The 21,259-nt window shown below is 42.8% G+C and overlaps 1 protein-coding gene across 1 annotated transcript in view; it reads right to left on the reverse strand.

Annotated features, from left to right (window-relative positions):
- The window catches only part of pav (kinesin family member pavarotti), a 49,259-nt gene that overhangs the window by 13,209 nt on the left and 14,791 nt on the right, over nt 1-21,259 (reverse strand). The window contains exons 8-18 of the mRNA XM_084607270.1: nt 18,779-18,881; nt 18,538-18,617; nt 18,224-18,343; nt 17,236-17,368; nt 15,026-15,108; nt 14,634-14,736; nt 14,485-14,543; nt 12,244-12,393; nt 7,297-7,407; nt 4,633-4,828; nt 399-460 (exon numbers count right to left, since the gene is read on the reverse strand). Coding sequence (XP_084463396.1) covers nt 399-460; nt 4,633-4,828; nt 7,297-7,407; nt 12,244-12,393; nt 14,485-14,543; nt 14,634-14,736; nt 15,026-15,108; nt 17,236-17,368; nt 18,224-18,343; nt 18,538-18,617; nt 18,779-18,881 — 1,200 coding nt within the window. The remainder of the gene's footprint in view (nt 1-398; nt 461-4,632; nt 4,829-7,296; nt 7,408-12,243; nt 12,394-14,484; nt 14,544-14,633; nt 14,737-15,025; nt 15,109-17,235; nt 17,369-18,223; nt 18,344-18,537; nt 18,618-18,778; nt 18,882-21,259) is intronic.

Below are 21,259 nucleotides of genomic sequence, written 5' to 3' on the forward strand. Positions count from 1 at the left end.
GCAGACTAATGTCTCTGCTCTTTACTAAACCGCCTGTATTATCCCACTAATGTCTGAGTTACGAATCTAAGCATATCTGAATGCTCCATCCATACAACTTTCCAAGCGAAGTTACCACAAGTCTCAGGCCATTAATGTTTTCTGGAGTAGTAATTATGAATGCCCAAAAATCTAACCATGCGCATACCTCAACTTGGAAATTTCATGTCAACACGCTTTCAATTGTGGCCTATTAACAAAGCCCACCCACTAACCACGCTCTTCCAAGACAATATACGAAGACTATATGACGGTTTTGTTATACTATAGCACTGGCTGTAGTCAAAATTTACCTTACTACTCTCCTATTACATCCATGAGAAAATTGAAAAAACACAACACTTCAGACAAGTCCTTACCTTGGGTGTGCTACATCGCGGGGAATCTGAGGGCGATAAAGACATGCCTCCTGCTGACGCTCCTGCAGATAAAAAACAACAAAAATACATAAATGCATGAAACAGTTCGGAGACTGCCCTTAATTGCATGATGCTTAAATGCTAGCCACTGGCAACTATGTGGCCTTTTTTAGAGCAAAATAAAAACAAGCAAGAAAAAAGTACACGCCAAGGTGTAAAGGCACAGATGGTTCAATTTAGGTGCCGCAGGCACATTAAAATTCCCCCACCAAATATTTATTTCCATTAAGCTTTCTGCATGCATTATGTGCTATTTTGGTACTGTGTGGAAAAAGTACCCTTTTCTTCATCCTGCAGCAATTGAGAGAAATCCTCCTTTGCTTAAAAAAACTGAAGTGATGCCTTCTTTGCAACCAGGAAGATGCTATTGGCCCTAATAACCAGACTATGCCAATTAAAAATAATTTGCAAATTAAATTACTTTTATACTCATTAACATAATTTCTAAATACTGAGCCTCCTGTTGAACTTTTGTGCCCATTAGAAAAATGGTCTTCAAAAATAGAGTACCTATTCATTTTTTTTTTCATAACCGAGAAATGAGATATATTTAAGAACCAGAATGAATACCATTGCACCTCACAATTAAAAAGTACAGGATGCAAAAAAAGTTCAAACGTCACTTGCGTTCTCCCACAAAATTGCAAGATATTATTGAATTTATTCCATTTTAAGCTGTCATCAACCCTGTAAACAAGCAGAAAAAGACTGAGTATTGGGATGGCTTTGGATATTGCATACGAAAAGATGTAACTAAATTTAGCGACTATTAAGTCCAAAGTTTGACGCCTACTCCTTAAGGTGAAGTCATAGGCACTTGTATGGATTAAAACATGCGTTTTATACCTATTTTCATACATAATTATATTACCTAATTACTTTGCTGAAAATAACAGAAAAGTAATTCATTACTGCTCCCAAAAAGTAGTAAAAATATTATAAAATTACTTCTACTGAGTAATTCAACTACTTTTAAATTACTTTCTAGTTTTCATCCATGCAAAAGCTATGTAAAGCTGTAAACAAAACAAAAACTTGTTCTCCAAACGCGAAGCACACACATTCTTTAGCCTTCCCGCCACATTCCGTCCCACAGAGCTATTTGTTCCTTCATTCCTACAGCACTTGCCATTACAAAAAAAAGACAACTGCAATAAACAAAACAAAAGCAGAAGCATGGTCGAACGATCATGGAATAAGCGGCAAATCCAGCATCTTGCTGGCGCGGAGCTGTCTCCGCCATTTGAAGGGCCCGAAGAAGCTAGGTTATTTATTGCTTCCGCAGTCCCAAGAATAGACGTCGGCACCTTGTGCTCGGCAATGCTCAAGCCATGGTGGCTCACGCCATAGACCCTTCCACCTTTCCTCACCCAAACCTTCCCTTGCCCCGTGGTGAGGGGTGTAACCAGGCACCACTGTGCCCTAGCACCATCTCTCCCTTCGGCATTTCCTTGATGCCTTGTATTTTGCTGCTTGGAGGATGGTTGCCATGGGATAGCCGCACTAAGTGACCCTGCTACACACGAGGTCTCAAACGCAGACCTTAGTAAAATTAATTTCAAAAGAAATTAATTACTTTTGCAGCAAAATTACTAGCAAAAAGTAGTTAATTACATTACTGAATTATGAAACCAAAAAGTAATTCATCACATTACAAATTACCGGAAAACAATTAAATTACAGTAATTTCATTACTGCAATGTCTGCCTATTTTTTATATATTAATGTAAATAATGCAATACTTTTTAGCGCCCAATATTTACAATGTACTCAGAATAGTATTTAGTAGATTTCGGTAAAAATCGAAGTCTGGGGAGTTTTTTAAATTCGAATCAAATCTGCCCATTTCTTTATATTTTTTAATTTTGGCCGATATCAAAATAATATGGAGAAAGAACGGAAAACTTCAAATTTTTCCAGAAATAAGAAATAAGACCGATAATATAGACAAAATGTTTCATTGGCAACACTTTGAGCCGTGCTTGGAATGTAGGACTGAATATTGGCCATATTTGGGACAAGTGCCAAGTTTCATATTTTTATAATTTTAAACAATATGACGCAACCCTTTTTTAGCCCGTAATATTTGAGGTACTGAGGATTCCTGAAAGGGATTTGAATAACTGGAAACTGGAATCAAATTTGCCCCCTTTTTTGATGTTTTCAAATTTCGGGAAATTCCGATGCGTTGTGGAGAGCACACCAAGCTATCTAGAGCTCCAAATTTTGTGTGAAGTTAAGAACCTAACTCGCATGATAAAAAGTTTTAGTGCAAACAAATTGAAGCACAATGCCAGTATGCAAGGCTGAATATTAACATTTTTGCAGAGCGCCGATCCTGAAGCAAAATTTCAGATATTTTACTAAAGCAACTGAAACAATAAAGCAGGTTTCTAGTCGTTTTTATGAAGGTAAAAGTTGCATAGATTCAGCGAGTAACAAATAGATGACATGATCTTAGTGCGGAAGCAGTTCTCCAAACTTGTAACTTCTTGAAATGGCAAAAACAGAGTCTTCCACCTCTAGCGATATAAGATCTGTATTTTCAGAGAGAACTACTCCATATCTTGCAAAATTAAGTCCATTCCTTTGTGTCGAGACATTTGCCCACCACATATAAATTTTTTGAACGAGAGGAAATGCTGCATTACACATAGGAAAAAAAAAGTTACATCAATTACAGTAGCAAAGAGGTCCACATCTTTTGCCATTTTCTCATTTTTTGGCATGTCTTTGAGCAATGAAAACTGTTGCCGGCTGCCCCTTCCCAATGAAAATAGCTTCAACAAAATCATAGCCAGTCAGAATCTGAAACTGATACCAGGCCAAGACTTTCAGTGCTGCCACTGCATTTTCTTCGGGACACAGAATTTAACCAGTTATTCTGCTTTCACAATTTGCTGTCCATTGCACACAACGGTACTAACTGAACTGTAGTTCCAACACCTGTGTTATAACAACTTCCAAGGAATAGAAGTGTTAAAGTTTTTGCTTATGGAGATCAAAGGCAATTAATTCAAGAGATCTCAGAGGTACACTGAAACTTACCTTTATGCACGCAACAGTGCATTTACAAATGCACACCTTGTTTAGATAAATCATGCACAAAAAGCAGACACAGATAACTGCTGCATTCCTTAACCTCAAAAGCTGAAACAGTACTAAGGCTGGATAAAGGAAGGAGATGAGAGCATATACAGCCTTTCTGATTTTCCTTTGTTATGTTGCCAAACTAACTAACCATTACCAGTACTTCCCTCACCACATTTTAAGGAGCTGGACGCCCAGTAGGCATGTTAGCTACCACTGCTCACCTGATAAGCCAGGTACAGCAATAAGTCCCAATTTATTTACAGCAAGATCAGCAACTGCATGACATCACAAAGTGTTTGGCCATATAGAATGGCATGTCTGTCCAAAAATAAAACTGAAATAAGACAAGCAAATGGTTCTTTGAAGAGAGGTGCATGAGCAAAGCAAGTGCCTGCATTGCATAAAAGCAGCAGCCGTCCTATTAATACATGTCCCATCCACCACACAATGTTTAAAACAAAGCAATAAAAGGAGAAAAATGCATGTCGAGAATAAGCACTTCATTTTTATATTCGATGCACTAATTTAATCACACATGCAAAGTGAAAGCGCATACAGAGCACAAAAAGAACAAGAAATGATCAATTGCAATCAAGAAACACTGTTCACAGCATATTTGTATCCCTGAAAAGCAGTGTGCAATTGAAGCATTTGTCATGACTGATACCGTGATGCATACCCCCTTTCACCAATCGTGCACGTGCTTCAGAGAGTGCTAAAACTAAAACTAAAAAAAAAAAAAAAAAAGACCTTCATTTGTCCCAATTGCTTAAATATGGAAGTGCATAAAAGAAGCAAGCATCAGCATGCTAAAAGCAGTTGTCCAGTAGGCTCCAGGGAAGCAAAGCTTGCAAAATGCTCCATCGATGATGGCAAAAGGCGAAAAAATAAAGTCTTTTGTCCTAATTGCTTTTGTGCCTGTTACAATATGAGAGTGCGCAAAAAATGCAAGCATCAGCATGCTAAAAGCAGTTGTCCGACAGGCTCCAAGAAAGCAAAGCTCTGCAGGGCCAGGAAGTTTGAAAGGTGCTCCATCGATGTTGGCCAAAGGCCAAGGGCTCTCAGCGGCATCACCACTCACTAGCAGCAGCAGAGCGGGTAGTCACGCCACCGTCACGTGGCGGTGGAGGGGCAGATGGTTCGGGGTGTCCGGCTGATGCAGCTGGTGGCACATACCACTCGCCAGAGTTGAGCACCTCACGGAGAATGCGGAACTTCTCATGGTTCACACTCAGCTTGGCCTCAAGCTCAGCCTGCTTGTCAGCAAGGAGTTGGTTCTGCAAAGAAATTGACACAGATTCAGCACAGGACAGCAACAAAGCAAATAAAAAAAACTGGCCTAGACGCTTGAACATTATCCAAATCCTGCTCTGATCAATGCCAAAATAATTCAATGACGAACCAGAGCAGTCGCCGATAAAAAAATTCACCTCACTAGAAAACAATCTCACTTTGGGACCTAAAATATGTGGAAACTCCACCAAATGATAAGTATATAGATATGAGCTATTGAAGTGAGCTTAGCTGTTTATCTGCAAGCTTCCTGTTTGGCATCGTGGTCAACTTGCAGCACTCAGGCAACGCTGTATATAGTTAAATGTGGATGTAACGAACCTCCATGTAGCAAATCTCTCAATATTATCAGGTTCCTTTGGTACACAAGTGCGCTGAAATCAAAGTGCGTGTGTAACTCCACACAACAAAGGTTTTATGGCAGCTTACCTCAATATAATGAACTGACTATACCAACTGTTAGCTAGCAGAGTCACTGGAAAATTGACAGAAGAAGCATGTGAAAGTTTAATCATAACAAACAAGAACTAGAGGAATGTCGGCCACAATGAAGGGCGGCAGTTGACAACATCGACGTGCTCCAGTACCATTGACAGATCTGCAAGTCAACCAAAGCAGTATCCGCTGCTTTTGGAATGTTGTGTCACATGGCATGACTACAATTCATGCCCAAAGGCAGCAAAAAGTAACAGAAAACAGAAGAATGTCACGCCCATTACTGTCACCCATTTACAGTTGCTTACGAGATTTCAGCACCGACAGCTCTCTTTTCTGAACAAAGACGACGGCCGACAGCGCCAGAAACTGTTTCCTATGACAATGGTGGCAGAGGCAGAGTGGGAACGCAAGCAGAAATGCAGAAGCCTCAGTTGCCAATCTAGCCCAAGCAGCAATGACAACTCTTACGTGCAAAAACCTTGATGTAATGAGAAAATGCGGGTGTTTTTCAGTTTCCTTATACAGTGGAATACCACTTGAACGAACGTCACTTAGACGAAGTATTCAGTTGTGCGAACTTTAAATCCCCCCACTGAAGCTCCATTGAACGCTATGCAAACGCCCTTCATTTTAACGAAATCAGTTATTGCTCATTTCAGTTCAACGAACAATTTTCGCGACCTCATTCTGTATCTCTCACGACATATTGAGCACTTCAACAAGCACAACTCGCACTTTCTGTGGCATATTTTTAAGTTGAGAACCACTTTTCATTACAGCGTGAAGAAAAGTGGCGGTCAATTAGCTTTAAACTGAATTAGCTTTTAGCCAGCAGAATCCATATCTTGCTTTGCACACTTAATTGGCTCGACATTCCTAGCCAGCCATAGCGAGAGCATCAGCTCTACTAGGCTTTTAACTTCAAGAAAGGTGCACGTATGCATGTTTGTTAACCACAATCTGCTGAAGCAGGGATCTGCTTGGAGAAAATGAAGGCCTTTGCTGCCCAGGAGACCACTGTGCTGGACAAGGTTCGCGGGAGCTTGCATACAGTGATTTAGTTCAAGAACACTGCAGGCCTAAATTCTAAAGGGCTGCAAGAGGTTACTCCATTCTTTGTTTGCAAATGAAGGCAGTGACAAATGGGTTGAGATATGACTTGGACACCAGATGTTTCTTGAAGCTAATGTAATCAGCCTATCACGCACATATTTAAATTCAGCGAACTTTCATTTTAACAAACATTTCCCTGAGGTGCCTTGAAGTTCGTTCAAGTGAAGTTTCACTGTAATCGGGTTGAACTGTACTTCCGCGTGTGCCTAAAAACTGCTGCTCTCAGCCGCTTGGCTCACAACACATGCTATGTGTGGCTTTGGAAGATCATGCCTACAAGCACGGGCAAGAGGCATGAAAAAGCATTATGGGCGCACCCTTTCGCCAGGCTATGCATGCTGCGGTTGACACTTCACAGCAGGATGACTATGGCTTTCTGAAATAAGGGCACTGCATACTTCAACATGCTGCTTGGCTCTAGTACCTCTGTGTGGCGAAGTGTTTTGTTCATCTCTGCTGCTGGCAGAACAAACCTACAACTTCATTACTGTTTAGTTCTAAATGGGAGGATTAAAATGTGCTCTATGACAGGAACTCAAAAAAGGAAATGCCAATGCCACGCGTCCAAATGTCCCTTCTGCGAGGAAATTTCAACAGAAGGTATATGTGCGTTGCACTCCACAGCTGAGTCCGCTATGTCCGGTGATAGGGCCACGGCCTGAGAGTTGAGAAACAAGATGTTAAAATAGATGCGAGCAACTTATACCAACTTTCTTGAGAACAGTTCTCGCAATACGCAACAAAAGCTGGCTGCGAGTACGTAGTCTACTAAATGAAGTCTCAAAATTGCAGCAATTATGAGCGCTTCATAAAATGTAACTACAGCTGCTGCAGATTGAGCAGAAAGGTGCCGGTAGGGTAAAAGCGAAAGAGGAGGGAAAATGAGGAAGTAAGCACCCACCATGGCGCGCTTCATTCTCTCCCTCTCCAACTGCATCTGCTCCTCCATCCTGTGCTGCATCTGGACCTTCTCCATGGCCTCCTTGTTCAGCTGCATCTGCTTCTCATCCAGCTGCACACAGGCACGGGTGAAAAGTTGTCGGCCTCTCTGGTGGCCAAGAGCAGGTTTCAAGCACCAAATATACTTTATTGCCGATAGTTTACCGCCATCTCCCAGGAAATAGAAACTCGGCAGCCCATGATGTGAAGGGTTGCAGCTAAGCTGTTTTAGAGTTGAATTGAAGGAATGATCTCCTGGATCACATGCGACCACTGACACTTACCTATAAAATTCTTCAACAAAGTTCTAAAAATCAGCAGATGTCACAAGTTCTCTCTGGCCCATTTAAACTACATCAATGCTTGCCTGGTAGTAAACACAGCTCAAAAAAAAAAAAAAAAAAAAAAAAAAGGAGGGAGGGGAGGTTGGGGATTTTGAAATTTTGTAATCAGTCTGCTCGAATGAGGTACATGTATAGTACTGAAAAGGACTGCGCACCACCATTATGAAGCAAGTGGCGCTACAGCATAGCTTCTTGGTTTGATGCATAAGATTCGCTGTAGGGACATTTTTTTCACTTGCAGAATCTGCCAGTAATTCCGACATCGGTACCTTCATGTTTTGTTTTGTTTTTCTCGCTTATAAAAGCTACTTTTGGTAAGACTGATTAGAAAGTGGTGTCCCATTGTTATAGGCCAACTTCTATTTGTTCTCAGCACACCTCTGAACGTGTGGGTCAGTGCTAAATTTTTCCCCACAGGGTGGTCCCAGGCTGCTACATAAGCATCTTCTATATATAAAAATTGTGTGCTAAGGACTGAAAATTACCAGCTCAGCTAGGTTGCCGCACAGTAAAGTCCTTCAATATAGCAGAGCTGACAAATCCAACCAACGTGCACACTTCACTGGACACACTTTGGTAAAGAGGACACTTGCAGGATCGAGTGGAACAGCGCTTCTGAACCATTAAAATGTTTGCAAATTCAGAATGCTCGCAACGGTCCCCGCCCCAGCCTTCTGAACACAGAAACATTCAGATCAAGATGCAGCAGCAATACTGAATGTCCTATTACTCAGGTAAAATTGATCGAAGAACTGAACATGAAGTCCCTGCAATTCTTATAGTGTCCAGTTGACATCACTCGTCACTGATACTTACCTATATAAAGTCAGTGTATTTGACAGAAACAAAGCAATATGAACCACATACTAGCACATGAGAGACACAGTTTACAGCTGCGGTGTGCCTACTGCTGCCAGGTTGAACTGCAGATGAAATCTTGCAAACCACGGCCAGAAAAAAGAAAATTTCATCAGAGAGGTAATGTACTTTAATTATTTGAAAAATAGCATAGATATCCCATAAAATATGGCTTTAAAAACAAATATAATATTGCAAAAAAAAATTGTATACGCATCAGCATCTGTTTGTACCTGTAAGTCTTAACAGGCTAAATATAGGCAGACAGGAATGGTGTAAGTATGCTCTATAAATTATTTTGCAGGATAAAACTTTGCTTATGACTTGACAATGACTTTTCAGTGCAAAGAAGCCTCATATCACAGTCTGGTCAGCCTGGTTTGGCCAAATACACACATGAAAAACTGATTTACTGAATGCTTTCATGAAGCATTGAAGGTGAATACTTCCTTGCTGAAGGAGTGATGTCAGCAGTCTATTAAATGCGAGGCAAGACACTAGTAAATCATGGCAACGTGGCTCGAAAAACTGACAGAAGAGCAGCATCCCGAGCAGCAACTCCAGCAGGGCCATCTTTTCTGTGCTCAAGTGTCTGTTGTGAAATGTCGCCCGAAACGCAGCATTTACGATGACACACAGCCTGCTTGATAACTATAACTGCTTGTCAGGAAACGAAAGACACAGCATCTGTCACATTTTCTATGGACACCTGAGCAGTGCTGTAATAGAAGGGAGGAAGGTGGGAAATAAAACGGAAAAATGAAGAGGTGCCATAATGGAGGGCTATAGAGTAATTTCGACCACCTGGGGATCTTTAATGTGCACTGACATTGCACAGAACATGGATGCCCCTCAGTTTCGCCTCCATCGAAACACAGCCGCCAGCAGTCGTGCTTGAAACCAAGTACTCCGGCCCAGTAGACTGGCATCTTAACCACTGAGCCACCACGGCAAGACCCAGCCTCAACCACCTAAATACTGCCGAAAATGGCGAAGATGTGAAAACGAAACCATGCCATTATGGGCCCAGTGTGCCCGCTGCACTGTGAGTGCTGCGGCTGAGGGCACTATAAAATCGGGTAATTATGATAGCTGAGCAGAACGAATGCCATCAAGGTACAAGGGTTCCCATTTTTGTTTTGCTTTTATTTCTTTCCCTTTATAAAGGAGACAGAATCGGCAGTCCTAATGTTGCAAAGCTTCCTTTATCAAGAGGCAGTTTAGAATTGCTTCTGTGCAAACTCTTAAAAGGAGTATAGACACCAAATTTTGGTGTCATTTTTTCTTCTTGTTAATGATGTGCAACACTCTCCTGTATATCGGCTCGCTCGCAGTTTTCACTAACGAAAGCTAAATAATTTAAAATTGAATATTCTTTTCTCACCAGTGTGTTTCAGCAGCTGAGAGATGGCTGTGACGTGATTGACGTCAAAATCAAGTCTTGACGTGCGGCATAAAAAACTAAATATAATCCCTCATTCTTGCCTTGTAGTGATTACTGTTCATAAGGTAGGCTGGCTTTATTGTTGCAGTGAATTCAAATGACGCGGGAATGATTATATCGCCGTTTTTTTCATCCCTCACGTGACCTGGACTTGACTTTGGTTTCAAAAGCCATGCAATGGCTCTGACGTCAAAGCAGGTGAGATCAGATATTAGACTAAAATTATTCAGCAGTCATAGGCAAATATAACTTTGTGGTGGTCCGTGTACAGTGATATCTTAGGCATCATTACAAAGAAAAAAACATGAACTGAATAAATAGGCGTCTATACTCCTTTAAGTATTAGCGATCATTCAGAAGCAATCACTTCAAGAGCTAAAGCAATCAAAGGTCTTTTTCAATGCTGAATGAGTGGCCATCTTCAGTATATATTTTATGCGTAGAAGAAGTGGACATATAACTCTTCATATAATTTACAGTACTTTGTAAAAGAATCCATATCCATTTGCATTTGAAGAGCCCTCTGTACTTCATGTTAACTAATGAGCACATAACACCTCCCCTAAAATGTCTGCCCGACAAATTAGCAATGTAGGAATGCTTTTTCAAAAGACATGCAGAATACAGTTGAACCCCTTTATAAGAGACATGCACTGGAGAGCAGTTTTTGTCTCCTATATAAGAGGTCCCTTATAAGCAGGGTACCACATTTACATTTTCTAATCATACCTTGTTCTTGCATAGGCATCCTACTGTTAAAATATGCAAAAAAGAAGGGTACACCATGTTGCAAAAGCGTTGCTATGGGTTCAATTTACATATTGCATTTCCTTGGTGGACCACCACACTGACCACACCTTGTAACTTTCGTATATTTATTTACTGCTGAAATAGTTGTAAATCTTGGTCTTCTTCATGGCTGCATTGAGAGCTGTTCAACACAACCTCTCCCAGCTTGAAAATCAGGCCAAGAGCCTCATGACCAATGTGCCAAAGCTATACATGTTGGCAAACTATGTTAGCAGATTCGCAACTAAGTTATGTGTCTGGTAACACCACACGAATTCAAGTAAAAAAAGCGCCACGAAATCGTAAAAGTAACCAGTTTACCACAGAGGTGCTAGAAGCAGCCAAAACTATTAAACACCACTAACAAAAATATTCCTCAGAAATTTATGCTTGCTTGACAAAGGGTAACAGTGGCTTTGGGTAGCAAATCTGTGAGTGTCGCTACTCGGACGAAAAATAAATGAAAAGCGAACAAGGCCTTTCTGAGTGGAGTTGAAACTGGTTGAATAGCAAGCAGAGCAGTTTATCTGTCCTCGCCAGAGCAGAACAAATTCTGTTTTTATGCCATTTGTATTGGTCTTGGCTTGGTTATGTCTCGCTTTTTAGGCACACTTGTTTATGTCAGCGGTACCACCTGAGCACTTTCTTTGCATTTACGTGATAGATGTGTTGTTCATACTGCATTGTAACATAATAGACAATTTCCGCTATATTCTTCAGACTAGTGGACACAACAGCTACGGTAATTCGTGATAGGAAGCTCCACTAATTGGAGAACCCAACGTGCATGCTCTCAATATGCTTGCTCAGATGCTTGCATATGCAGTCGTCGTTAGAACTGATGCTTGGGCGAGTCGCGCTGTTCTTCAGAAAATGACATATGCAGTCGCACTTGAGCTCTTCGTGGCAAGCCTGGAGAGCTTATCTACATTGCATTCCCACTGCAGCGGCTTCTTTTAGTCATTTCATAGCTGACTGACCTGCTCTTTGTTAGCTGAAGTTATAATTAATAATGATGGCACAGATGTGTCTCTCTTGTTTTCACTGTAGCTGCTACTGAAGCTGGCAGTGGATGGTTCAGCGTCTAATGTTAAAATGTCTGTTACAAGCAAGACTGAGTACCAAATTTCAAGGCTAATTTGTCCTTTATAACCAGTTGTCTTCTACATCCAATGTCTGTTAAAAAAGAGGCCTAATTAATGAAAGTCATAGGGTGGCCAACCATTTGGGTGAATGGTGTCTCTTATACCCGATTGTCTGTTACATCAGTGTCTCTTATAACGGGGTTCAACTGTATGCAGCATTTGCAACCTCTTGAAACAACCCACGCCTAGCTGCGACAACAGTAAAAAGGGGAACAGCAGTGGAACAATGTACAGCTAGGCCATTCCAGAAAACATAAAAGGTTCGCAAATAAGGAGTTACAGCAGCAAAATCCACCTAGAGGCAGGTGAAAAGCACAGGACCCACTGACCATGTTCTCCACAGTCCTCTTCTGACGGGCCATGCCCTCCATCTCGAGGGTGAGGGCTTGCACTGCCTGCTCGGCATTGGCTAGTTTCTTTTCCAGAAGAATCACCTGCTGCTCCCGGGCCTTCAGGTCCATTCTTATCACCTTGTGCTCCTGGGCAGAGTGTCATTTGGTTGCTTCCAACATTTCTTCTTCAACCCTCACAATGTCATTGTTAGCCATACTGTACACTGCAGGGCAAAGGCCTCCCTACCCATCGATGTTCGATTAATGCTCTCGTGTTCCAGCTGCAACCGCCCCTCTTAACTAGGTTTAACTGATCCCAATGTAGAAATGTGGGTTAAGAAGTGTGAAAGCGGATACGCTTTTTGTTTGAACACTCTTTTTTCATGTGCTACATTACACTATATGAAACAGTGAGCTTGTCAGAGGAAGTGCCTACTTAAACTGAAAATTCCTTCAGGTGCTTGAAATGTGCCGCACTCCAAACATTATTATGAAAAGACTGCACTAACTTGAGAGTTTGACACAACACAAGACCTTTGAAGACACCCACAAACGGATTTGGTTGTTTGTGCAAGTTGATTGTGTCGAAGTTGTTCCTGGCCACGCGGTATCTTCGTCTCGTTTGAATCGCCGCCGAAACGTAAGATGACTGATCCATCCGCTGATTATCGGACAATGTTGCCGGTGAAAAGAAAGCACACAGCACGGCTATCGATTTGGAGACGACAAGTGCAGTATCGCGAAGGAGTACGCACTATTGCAACCGACGGTGTCGACGATCATCCGCTCCACTGAGAAGTTCGACAAAGAAAAGTCCTTGCTTGACAGTGGGCGCAAACGCGTTCGACAAGGAGCCTGACGACGACAGTGACGACGACGCGGTAGGGCAGGCTGCCTTAACGTTGTTCTCGTAAGAGGCCCTGCAGTTGATTCAGTCCCTCTGGGGCTTTGTTTTCGCAAGGGACCTTCCACTGCACTATGTGGTGTACCTAGATCCCATGGAGAAGGACGTCGACACGCTTCGCGTGAGGCAAGCAAGGTTAACGGACATGGGGTTTTCTCGTGCAAGCCAGTGAGATGTACGTGGTGAGATGTTTGCAGCTATTTCACCCCAGGGGCCTGCGTGCTCCAATCTCCTCTGCTTTTAAATAAAAGTTTCGTCTTTCTCTCTCTCTCTCTTCACCCCAGCGTTACTTCGAAATTTCTCAAGCTGAGGGACAGCCGCGACAACCTTCTCGTATTTTTTACAAGACTCCTTTCGGGGCCACCAAAACGATGTCTCGGCGGAGCTCGCATGTCAATTGCCATCCGTAACCCCTCTCTGCAATTATGCTTTTTTTCGTGCAAACCGTTTATAACAATTATCGGTTATAACAATGGAAATTTTGTGGCACTTGAATATTGTTATAAGTGGACTTGACTGTAAACGATTCTTGACTGGCTTGGAGCCTCCCTTGAGAGACCATGCCATGTGCAGTAAAAGTCTCGTAAAGCCTAGCTTCCTTCCTGCAGTAACACCTCAGCTCTCTACAGCCACCAGCATTGCAAGACTCACTAAAAATGTGCACACAACCGCCACCTGTCATAGAGTCTCTAGAATTTTTTTTTTACAGCATGCCCCTCAATTCTTCATTCAATGGTGCCAAACTTCGCCTAGATATGGCTGCTGCCAGCTACTGACCTATAGCAAAATGCGGACCTTCTAAGAACTTTGCATACACAACTGAAAAGCGCATCTTTTTTTTTTCCCTTGTTCTAAAACTCTCCGTGCATGTGCAAAAAGTAGTAAGAGGCCCAGTTGGTGCCAGTCGAAAGGGCTCCATCCATCCTTTGTTTTGCTGGTTCACAGCATAACGCTTCACAAGTGCTGCAGTTTCGATTTCAGGTGCCCAACCACACAGCTGTCAATAGGATTAAAATAAGCTTAACAAATGATGATGACTGCTGCATTAACATTAAAGCAGAACATCTGTGCATATTCTACACAACAAAATAATCGCACTGAAGACAGCCGTCTAGAGCAAAGCAGTCATTCACAAACAAACAGGAGGCAAAAGTGCAGGTCATGGATCTGTGCCCCAAATGTCACAAGACAATGGCCATAAATGTGTGCTGCTGATTAGTTGCAGCACCAAGCTCAGTGCCGGCACAGTAGCTTTACATGACTAAACCCCATGATGAGCCTATAATGCTGTCATGCTGCAAAAATAATCAGTTCAGTTCAGCAGCAATTCATACCTCTTTGAGGACACCGTGCTCTGCTTCCACCTGGATGAGCTGCCTCCTGAAGTCATCCACTGACAAGGAAAAGGAAAAAGGCATGCACAAGCATGTCAGAAAAATGACCATCACAGAAGCGATTGCGCACTAAAATGAAAGATAGTTACTCAGAGCAGCATGGTTTGCCTTCATTTGTTTCTTCATCAGGATCCTTTGGGTCAGCCACTCCTCCAACCGCTGAAGAACTTCGCCGTCAGAGGGATCTGTAAGCTTTAAGGAGAGAAACAAAAGTAAAAATATTTAAGCAGCATAGAAGCCAATGCCCAGGCTGTGTAAATGTCAGCCACCTCCAAACAAATTCTGCATGTTGTTCATTGCATGTATTCACATTCAGTGATACACATGCACATTGCAAACCATTACAATCCCTGGACTACAATAATCAGACTGAAAATACTGCTAAAACACTTGAGAAAATGACTGGATGCTGGGCTAAGTGTGAAACGTTCACACAGTGTGAGGTGAGCCTCGCATACAGGCGGAATGTAGACAGCCATACCAAGTAGTTCTGCGGTGCCGGCATGCAGATGATGTCCCGCAGTGGTTCTGGTGGGGGCACTGTGGACAGCTCTTTCAAGCTCCCTGCAGACAGAGTCAAAAAAAAAAAAAGAAAAAAAAAAAGAATGAGCCTTTGAGTGAAAAAAACCGTAACAAAAGCAAACTTCATGAAAATGTTGCGAGGGTACCCCAAGATTCGTGCAAATACGTAGCTTCAGCTCCAATTCCTTCAAGGTCAATCACTGAAATACGTAACATTTCTTTCTCCATTACAGATGAAATAGTACAAGTGCGCTGTTCTGCAACCTACTCCGTTAGAGCCTTGGTACAGGCAATACGCAGAATCTTAATGCATTCCACCCACAGCTGAATCGAACCATGAAATTCGCTATGAAATAATAAGTACAAACTATCAACAGTAGGCTCCCATTAAGATGATCTGACTTAAGATGAGTTCTTGGATAAAATGTACAATGAGAGACCATTGATAGGTTTCTCCACAAAGTAAAAAAAGAAAAGCACTTAAGATGAATTCTCATGTGTATCGGTTAAGGTGAACTACAGCAGTGACCGCTAACCATGACAACCATGTCCAATGGCACTCGTTAGGCACCTGCAAGGCACTGCCAGGAAAAAACAAAAAAAGAACGTAACATGCTTCTGGGCTCAAAAGTGCACTAACACTAGATGGCTTCAGCAATCGGCTATCCTTTTTTTTTTTTTTTTCGAACAACAAAATTAACACAAGGAACATTGCAACAAGCATCTGGATCCCTAGCTCACAGGCTAGTTCCTTAACTGTGCCAATGGTTTAGTATCCCCCAACACCTTTCGAGTTTTTGGCAACCACGACAATCTGTCACCCTTATTTGGACACCCGCACATGCGAGCCTTCCCGGTAATGAGGAGGCTCACTCCCTGTCCCAAGGTCTCACTTTCCAGGCTGGGGAGGAACGGCCTTCCTCAGATGCCACGGAGTGCCTGCTGTCCTTTCGTGACATCCTTAACTACTACCACGAAAATAAGAGGACTTACACACCCCCTGCCCTAACTCTCACAATAACACAAGCTGCCCATTGCATACCTAAGCTACAAACACGCACAGCACCATACCCCATCCTTCTCCACGCCCGCTTTCCTGATCAGCTACTCACCTGTCCCTCATTCATACATCATCCTTCACCAGAGGTGGCTCTAGATTACTGGGAGCGTCTACTCACCAGTACCTCCTATCAGGACCAGCACAAGATCATTACTAGCGCGCTCGCAAGGATAGCCCTCCAAGGGCTTTCTTTCGTACATGGAGGAGTCCCTCAAATGTCACGTAGGGGGCTGTGCCCCCACTCTGTAATATTGGTAATAAATGTTTCTACCGCCACCAGCAAACCATCGCCTGAAACCGTGATGAAGCCGCTTTGTGGCAGCAGGCCTTATCAGGGGGAAGATCTCTTGCCAGTGCAGAAAAGCCAGGGCCTGATTCCTCCCGCACTGGCGGAGATCCGAGATAAACCTGTGCGATACTTTCCAGACTAAATGGCATGCATGTGCCAAGTGTGTCCGCTCTTGAACTGAAAGCTTAAATACTCCTCAAGGCGGCATTTTTACCGCACCTAGCATCGCAACACGCATGATTGTGGCGCAGAGATGCCGATGGAGACAAACCTACATTGCTGGCCACCTAAGTGCCTGAAGCATAATGAAAAAATAGAGAGCGACAAGAGAGCGAAAGTAAATTAGACCATTGCCAATTTTAGGTAGGGCAATATGAGCTGAATTCATCCTCTCAGTTTTCAGCTCACTTCACGCATAGTGCAATAAATGATCTAGTACCGGCAATTATTCGCTTTCTGGAAGGTTATTTTATTCATCGTTTTCATGAGAGATTTTTGACACACCTGACATGCTCATATATTTTTATTTAGTGGCACTTCTATAAGACTAACTTCTGATAAGATGAACAAATTTTCCGATGCTTTCAAGTTCATTAAGTATATACTATGTTAGCACCTGAAAGGACTCTGGTTATGTCAGGTGTTCGGACACTAAATGCAAGTTGAAAGGCAACCTAGTTGCCGAGTGAGTGTTCTTGTGTGGTGCTTGGGGCATACAGTTACGGACAGACAGGCACAAATGAAAAATGCAACAGGCAGTCAAAACGAGTGGCAAAGCAGAGGAACCGCCAATAAGAACAATGGGCACATTGACCCTCACCTCCAAACTGTGCTGTGCGGGGCAAGATGGGTCGCCGCCGGCCAGCTCGCAAGTTCAACGTTGCCGCAGGTGTTGCTGGCATAGGGCAAGGGACGAGCACCTCTTGGGCCATCTCCGCGAATTTCATTACATGCTGAAAGCAGAAAGAAAGGAAATGAAAGCACTGCCCAACCACTCCATGAAAGACAAAATGCATGCTGTTTAAACACATTAATGACTGAAAAGAACCTATGCACACATTTCATATGGCGGACTGCCGATCCACAGGCCACGCATCCCGTGCTCATACGTTACTGCAAGAGAGCTTTTGTCCGTGCGCACCTCTGGCCATATGGTATCAAGCCACCCCCCCCCCTTCCTCCCTCGTCCCTCCACACCTCTATCCCAAACAATCGCCAAACTACACAGCACGAATGTAAAGGCCTGTCTCCATCACATGTGAATCGGCCTTGAGTGCAAGGCACATTCAAATTAGAAATGTGAATGGCCATATTCTATATTCAAATATAATATATAGCATATGCACGCACACACATGCGCGCAAGAAAGAGTGGTTTTGAAGATAAGTATGGAAGAAAAAATATTAATGTTAAACAAAAAAGGACTAAAAGCATGAGCACATGTATGAACCCCCGATTCACATTCCTCTAAGCAGAGAATGCTGTTTACAGGTGAAAACAAATGAGAGCACACTCATGTGGCCAGCATATATAACCAGCTGCAATTGCACAGCACTAAACGTTACCTACAGTTAGTAGCACACACTGAGCTGCAACACAATGAGAAAACCTTCGACGTAATAGTCATATCCTGTCCACACAGAAGTTGACAAAAACTGGAACATGAAAATAAGGTATTATAAACATTTTGAGTAATAAAATACTGAATATAATCCATATTCAATTTGGATGGAAAATGTGAATATTCATTTGCCACAAAAGACACATATAACAACACTGAAATGTACTCATTGCACTGCTACACTTACGAATGTTTCGTCATAGTCATCTGGCCGTGGGTTTAAGCAGACAATCATGCGAACTTTGCCTTCACCATCAAAGAAGTTTTTGAAAAGATGGGTGATCTTTGTGTCCCTGTATGGCACCATCTGAAAAGCAGAAAGGCAAATTTTAGGTCTAAGATAGAGACACTGTTCAACTTCGTGATAGCCCTGTTGAAAATTCTAAAAAAAAGTGCACAATGAATTGAGCGTAGACCTTTCAGGCACAAAAGAATGCCTTCATATTCTTGAGATCTTAATTACATCAATCTATTTACACAGCACAAAGACCAGTGAATCACCTTGTTGGACCCAGTGGTCTGGTTCTCCCGCAGTATTTCAATGCACGTGCGCAAAACCATCAAGGAATTATTGATGTTCCCTGCAGAGAAGAAAACAAAACAAGCCAAGCATAAAATCAACACTGCATCCTTACTAAATGACAAGGATAACCATATGTTACAAAGAACAAGGCAACTACGGATTTTTACATAGATGAAATGAGGTTCCGAGTACAAGCAAGCTGTCAAAAGTGAATCTCACCAGCTTCTCTGAGCCTGTGGCCGGTGTTACCAGTCCTGTCTGTGCGTTCACTGCCCGCAAGGTCCACAAGTGAAAGCTGGCTTATTAGAAGGGCATTTTTATCCTGGAAATGAAAAACAAAACAAATAAAGTACAACCTCGTTACAAGAGACACTCAAGAAACCCAAATTGTAACCAAAAATTCTAAAAGCACTGTGTTGATCAGTTTCCTGCACATCAGCATATAAATGCATTCACACGCATTAACAGGAAATTGTTCAGGAAAGATTAAAGAAGTTATTCATACTAGAGTAGCGTGCATTTTTGTGAGTGCAGAATGTATTCCTTCCTAAATTCTAGAGGTAAAGCACTTCACTTTGCAAGCCTTCCTGTTGCTCTAATACCTTCGAAGCACTATTACATGCTTGTCACCCTCAGATGTTGACACTTTTCCTCTGAAATGTCCTCGTAGTCATCCTCTATGCCACATGTGCCATTTACTTGAGTGAGAATTGCACAGTCTGTAAGCTTTTTGGGAGCACACAAGATCCGCATCTGCAGATCAGTTCATTCAGTCGTTCAGTCGTGTCAGACTCTTCATGACCCTATGGATCACGCTTTCCGGTCTCTCACTATCTTCCGAACATCACATAACTTCATCTGCAGCGCCTCGAGGATGCCATCTAACCATCGCGTTCGCTGCCTACCCCGTCTCCGGTGACCCTCAGCCTTTCCCAACATCAAATCTTTCTCCAGCGACTCCTCTCTTCTCATCAGATGACCAAAGTAGTTGAGCTTTAACTTTAAAATTTGACCCTCCAATGAGCAGTCAGGGTTTATGGTCGACAATATCGACTGATTTGATCTTCTGGCCATCCAAGGAACTCTCAAGAGTCTCCGCCAGCACCACAATTCAAACGCGTCAATTCTTCAGCGGTCAGCCTTCTTCACAGTCCAACTCTCGCATCCATACATCACAACTGGAAAGACCATAGCACGAGTTATACGGATCTTGGTTGGCAGTGTAATGTGTCTGCTCTTTACTAGGCGGTCAAGGCTAGCCACGGCTCTCTTTCCCAGAAGCAGGCGTCTCCTAATTTCATGGCTGCAGTCTCCTTCCGGGGTAATCATGGAGCCCAAGAAGAGAAAATCTGCCACAGCTTCCACTTCTTGTCCCTTGATGCTCCCGGACTTGATAGGGCAAGACGTCATGATCTTTGTCTTTTTAATGTTCAGTTTAAGCCCAAACTTCTCACTTTCTTCTTGTACGCACATCAAAGGTCTCTTGAGTTCCACTTCACTTTCTGCTATTAAAGTGGTATCATCCACATATCTAAGGTTGTTGATACGTTTCCCAGCAATCTTCACTCCAGCTGAAAGCTCGTGCAGACCGGCCTTCCTCATGATGCACTCTGCATATAGGTTAAATAGGCAGGGCGACAGTATGCAGCCTTGCCTCACTCCTTTCTCAATCGGAAACCAATCAGTAAGACCATGCCCAGTTCTGACTGTGGCCTCTTGCCCTTCATACAGGTTCCTGAGGAGACAGATGAAGTGAATTGGAAATCCCATCTCTTGAAGAGCTTGCCACAATCTGCTGTAATCTACACAGTCAAATGCTTTCGCATAATCAATAAAGCAGAAGTAGATGGGTTTCTGGAACTCTCTTGCTTTTTCCATGATCCAGCGAAGGTTGGCAATCAGGTCTTTAGTTCCTCTGCCCTTGCGGAACCCAGCTTGCACGTCCGGAAGCTCCTGATCCACATACTGCTGCAGCCTACCTTAGAGGATTTTCAACATCACCTTGCTAGCATGCGAAATAAGCGCGATCGTGCGGTAGTTGGAACAATCTTTGGCACTGCCTTTCTTTGGAATGGGGATGTAAACTGACCTCCTCCAATCCTGTGGCCACTGCAGGGTTGTCCAAATTTGCTGACATAATGTATACAAAACGTTAACAGCGTCGTCATGGTTAAGGTTTTGAAGCAACTCAGCTGGAATGCCATCAATTCCGCTAGCTTTGTTCTTAGCAAGGCTGAAGGCCCATTCAACTTCACTCTTCAGGATGCCCGGCTCAAGATCAGTAAATCGACGGTTTGAAGCAACTCAGCTGGAATGCCATCAATTCCGCTAGCTTTGTTCTTAGCAAGGCTGAAGGCCCATTCAACTTCACTCTTCAGGATGCCCGGCTCGAGATCAGTAAATCACAACCGTCTTATGTTGGGTTTGCACATCCGGGTCCTTCTTGTACAGTTCTGTGTATTCCTGCCACCTTTTTTTTATCTCCGAGGCTTCAGTGAGGTCCCTGCCTCGTTTGTCCTTTATCACGCCCCGCTTAGCACAGAAGCTTCCTTTGATATCTTTGATTGTCTTATACAGGGCTCTTGTGTTCCTTAATTGGCTGTTGTCCTCAACTGCTTGGCACTGTATGTTCAGGAAGGCATTCTTATCTCTTCTTGCTATTTTCTGAAAATCTGCATTGAGAACCTTGTATCTTTCTCT

The sequence above is a fragment of the Amblyomma maculatum genome, chromosome 6 (genome assembly GCF_055883805.1).
Source record: "Amblyomma maculatum isolate TAMU_Amacu chromosome 6, ASM5588380v1, whole genome shotgun sequence".
Classification (NCBI taxonomy): domain Eukaryota; kingdom Metazoa; phylum Arthropoda; class Arachnida; order Ixodida; family Ixodidae; genus Amblyomma; species Amblyomma maculatum.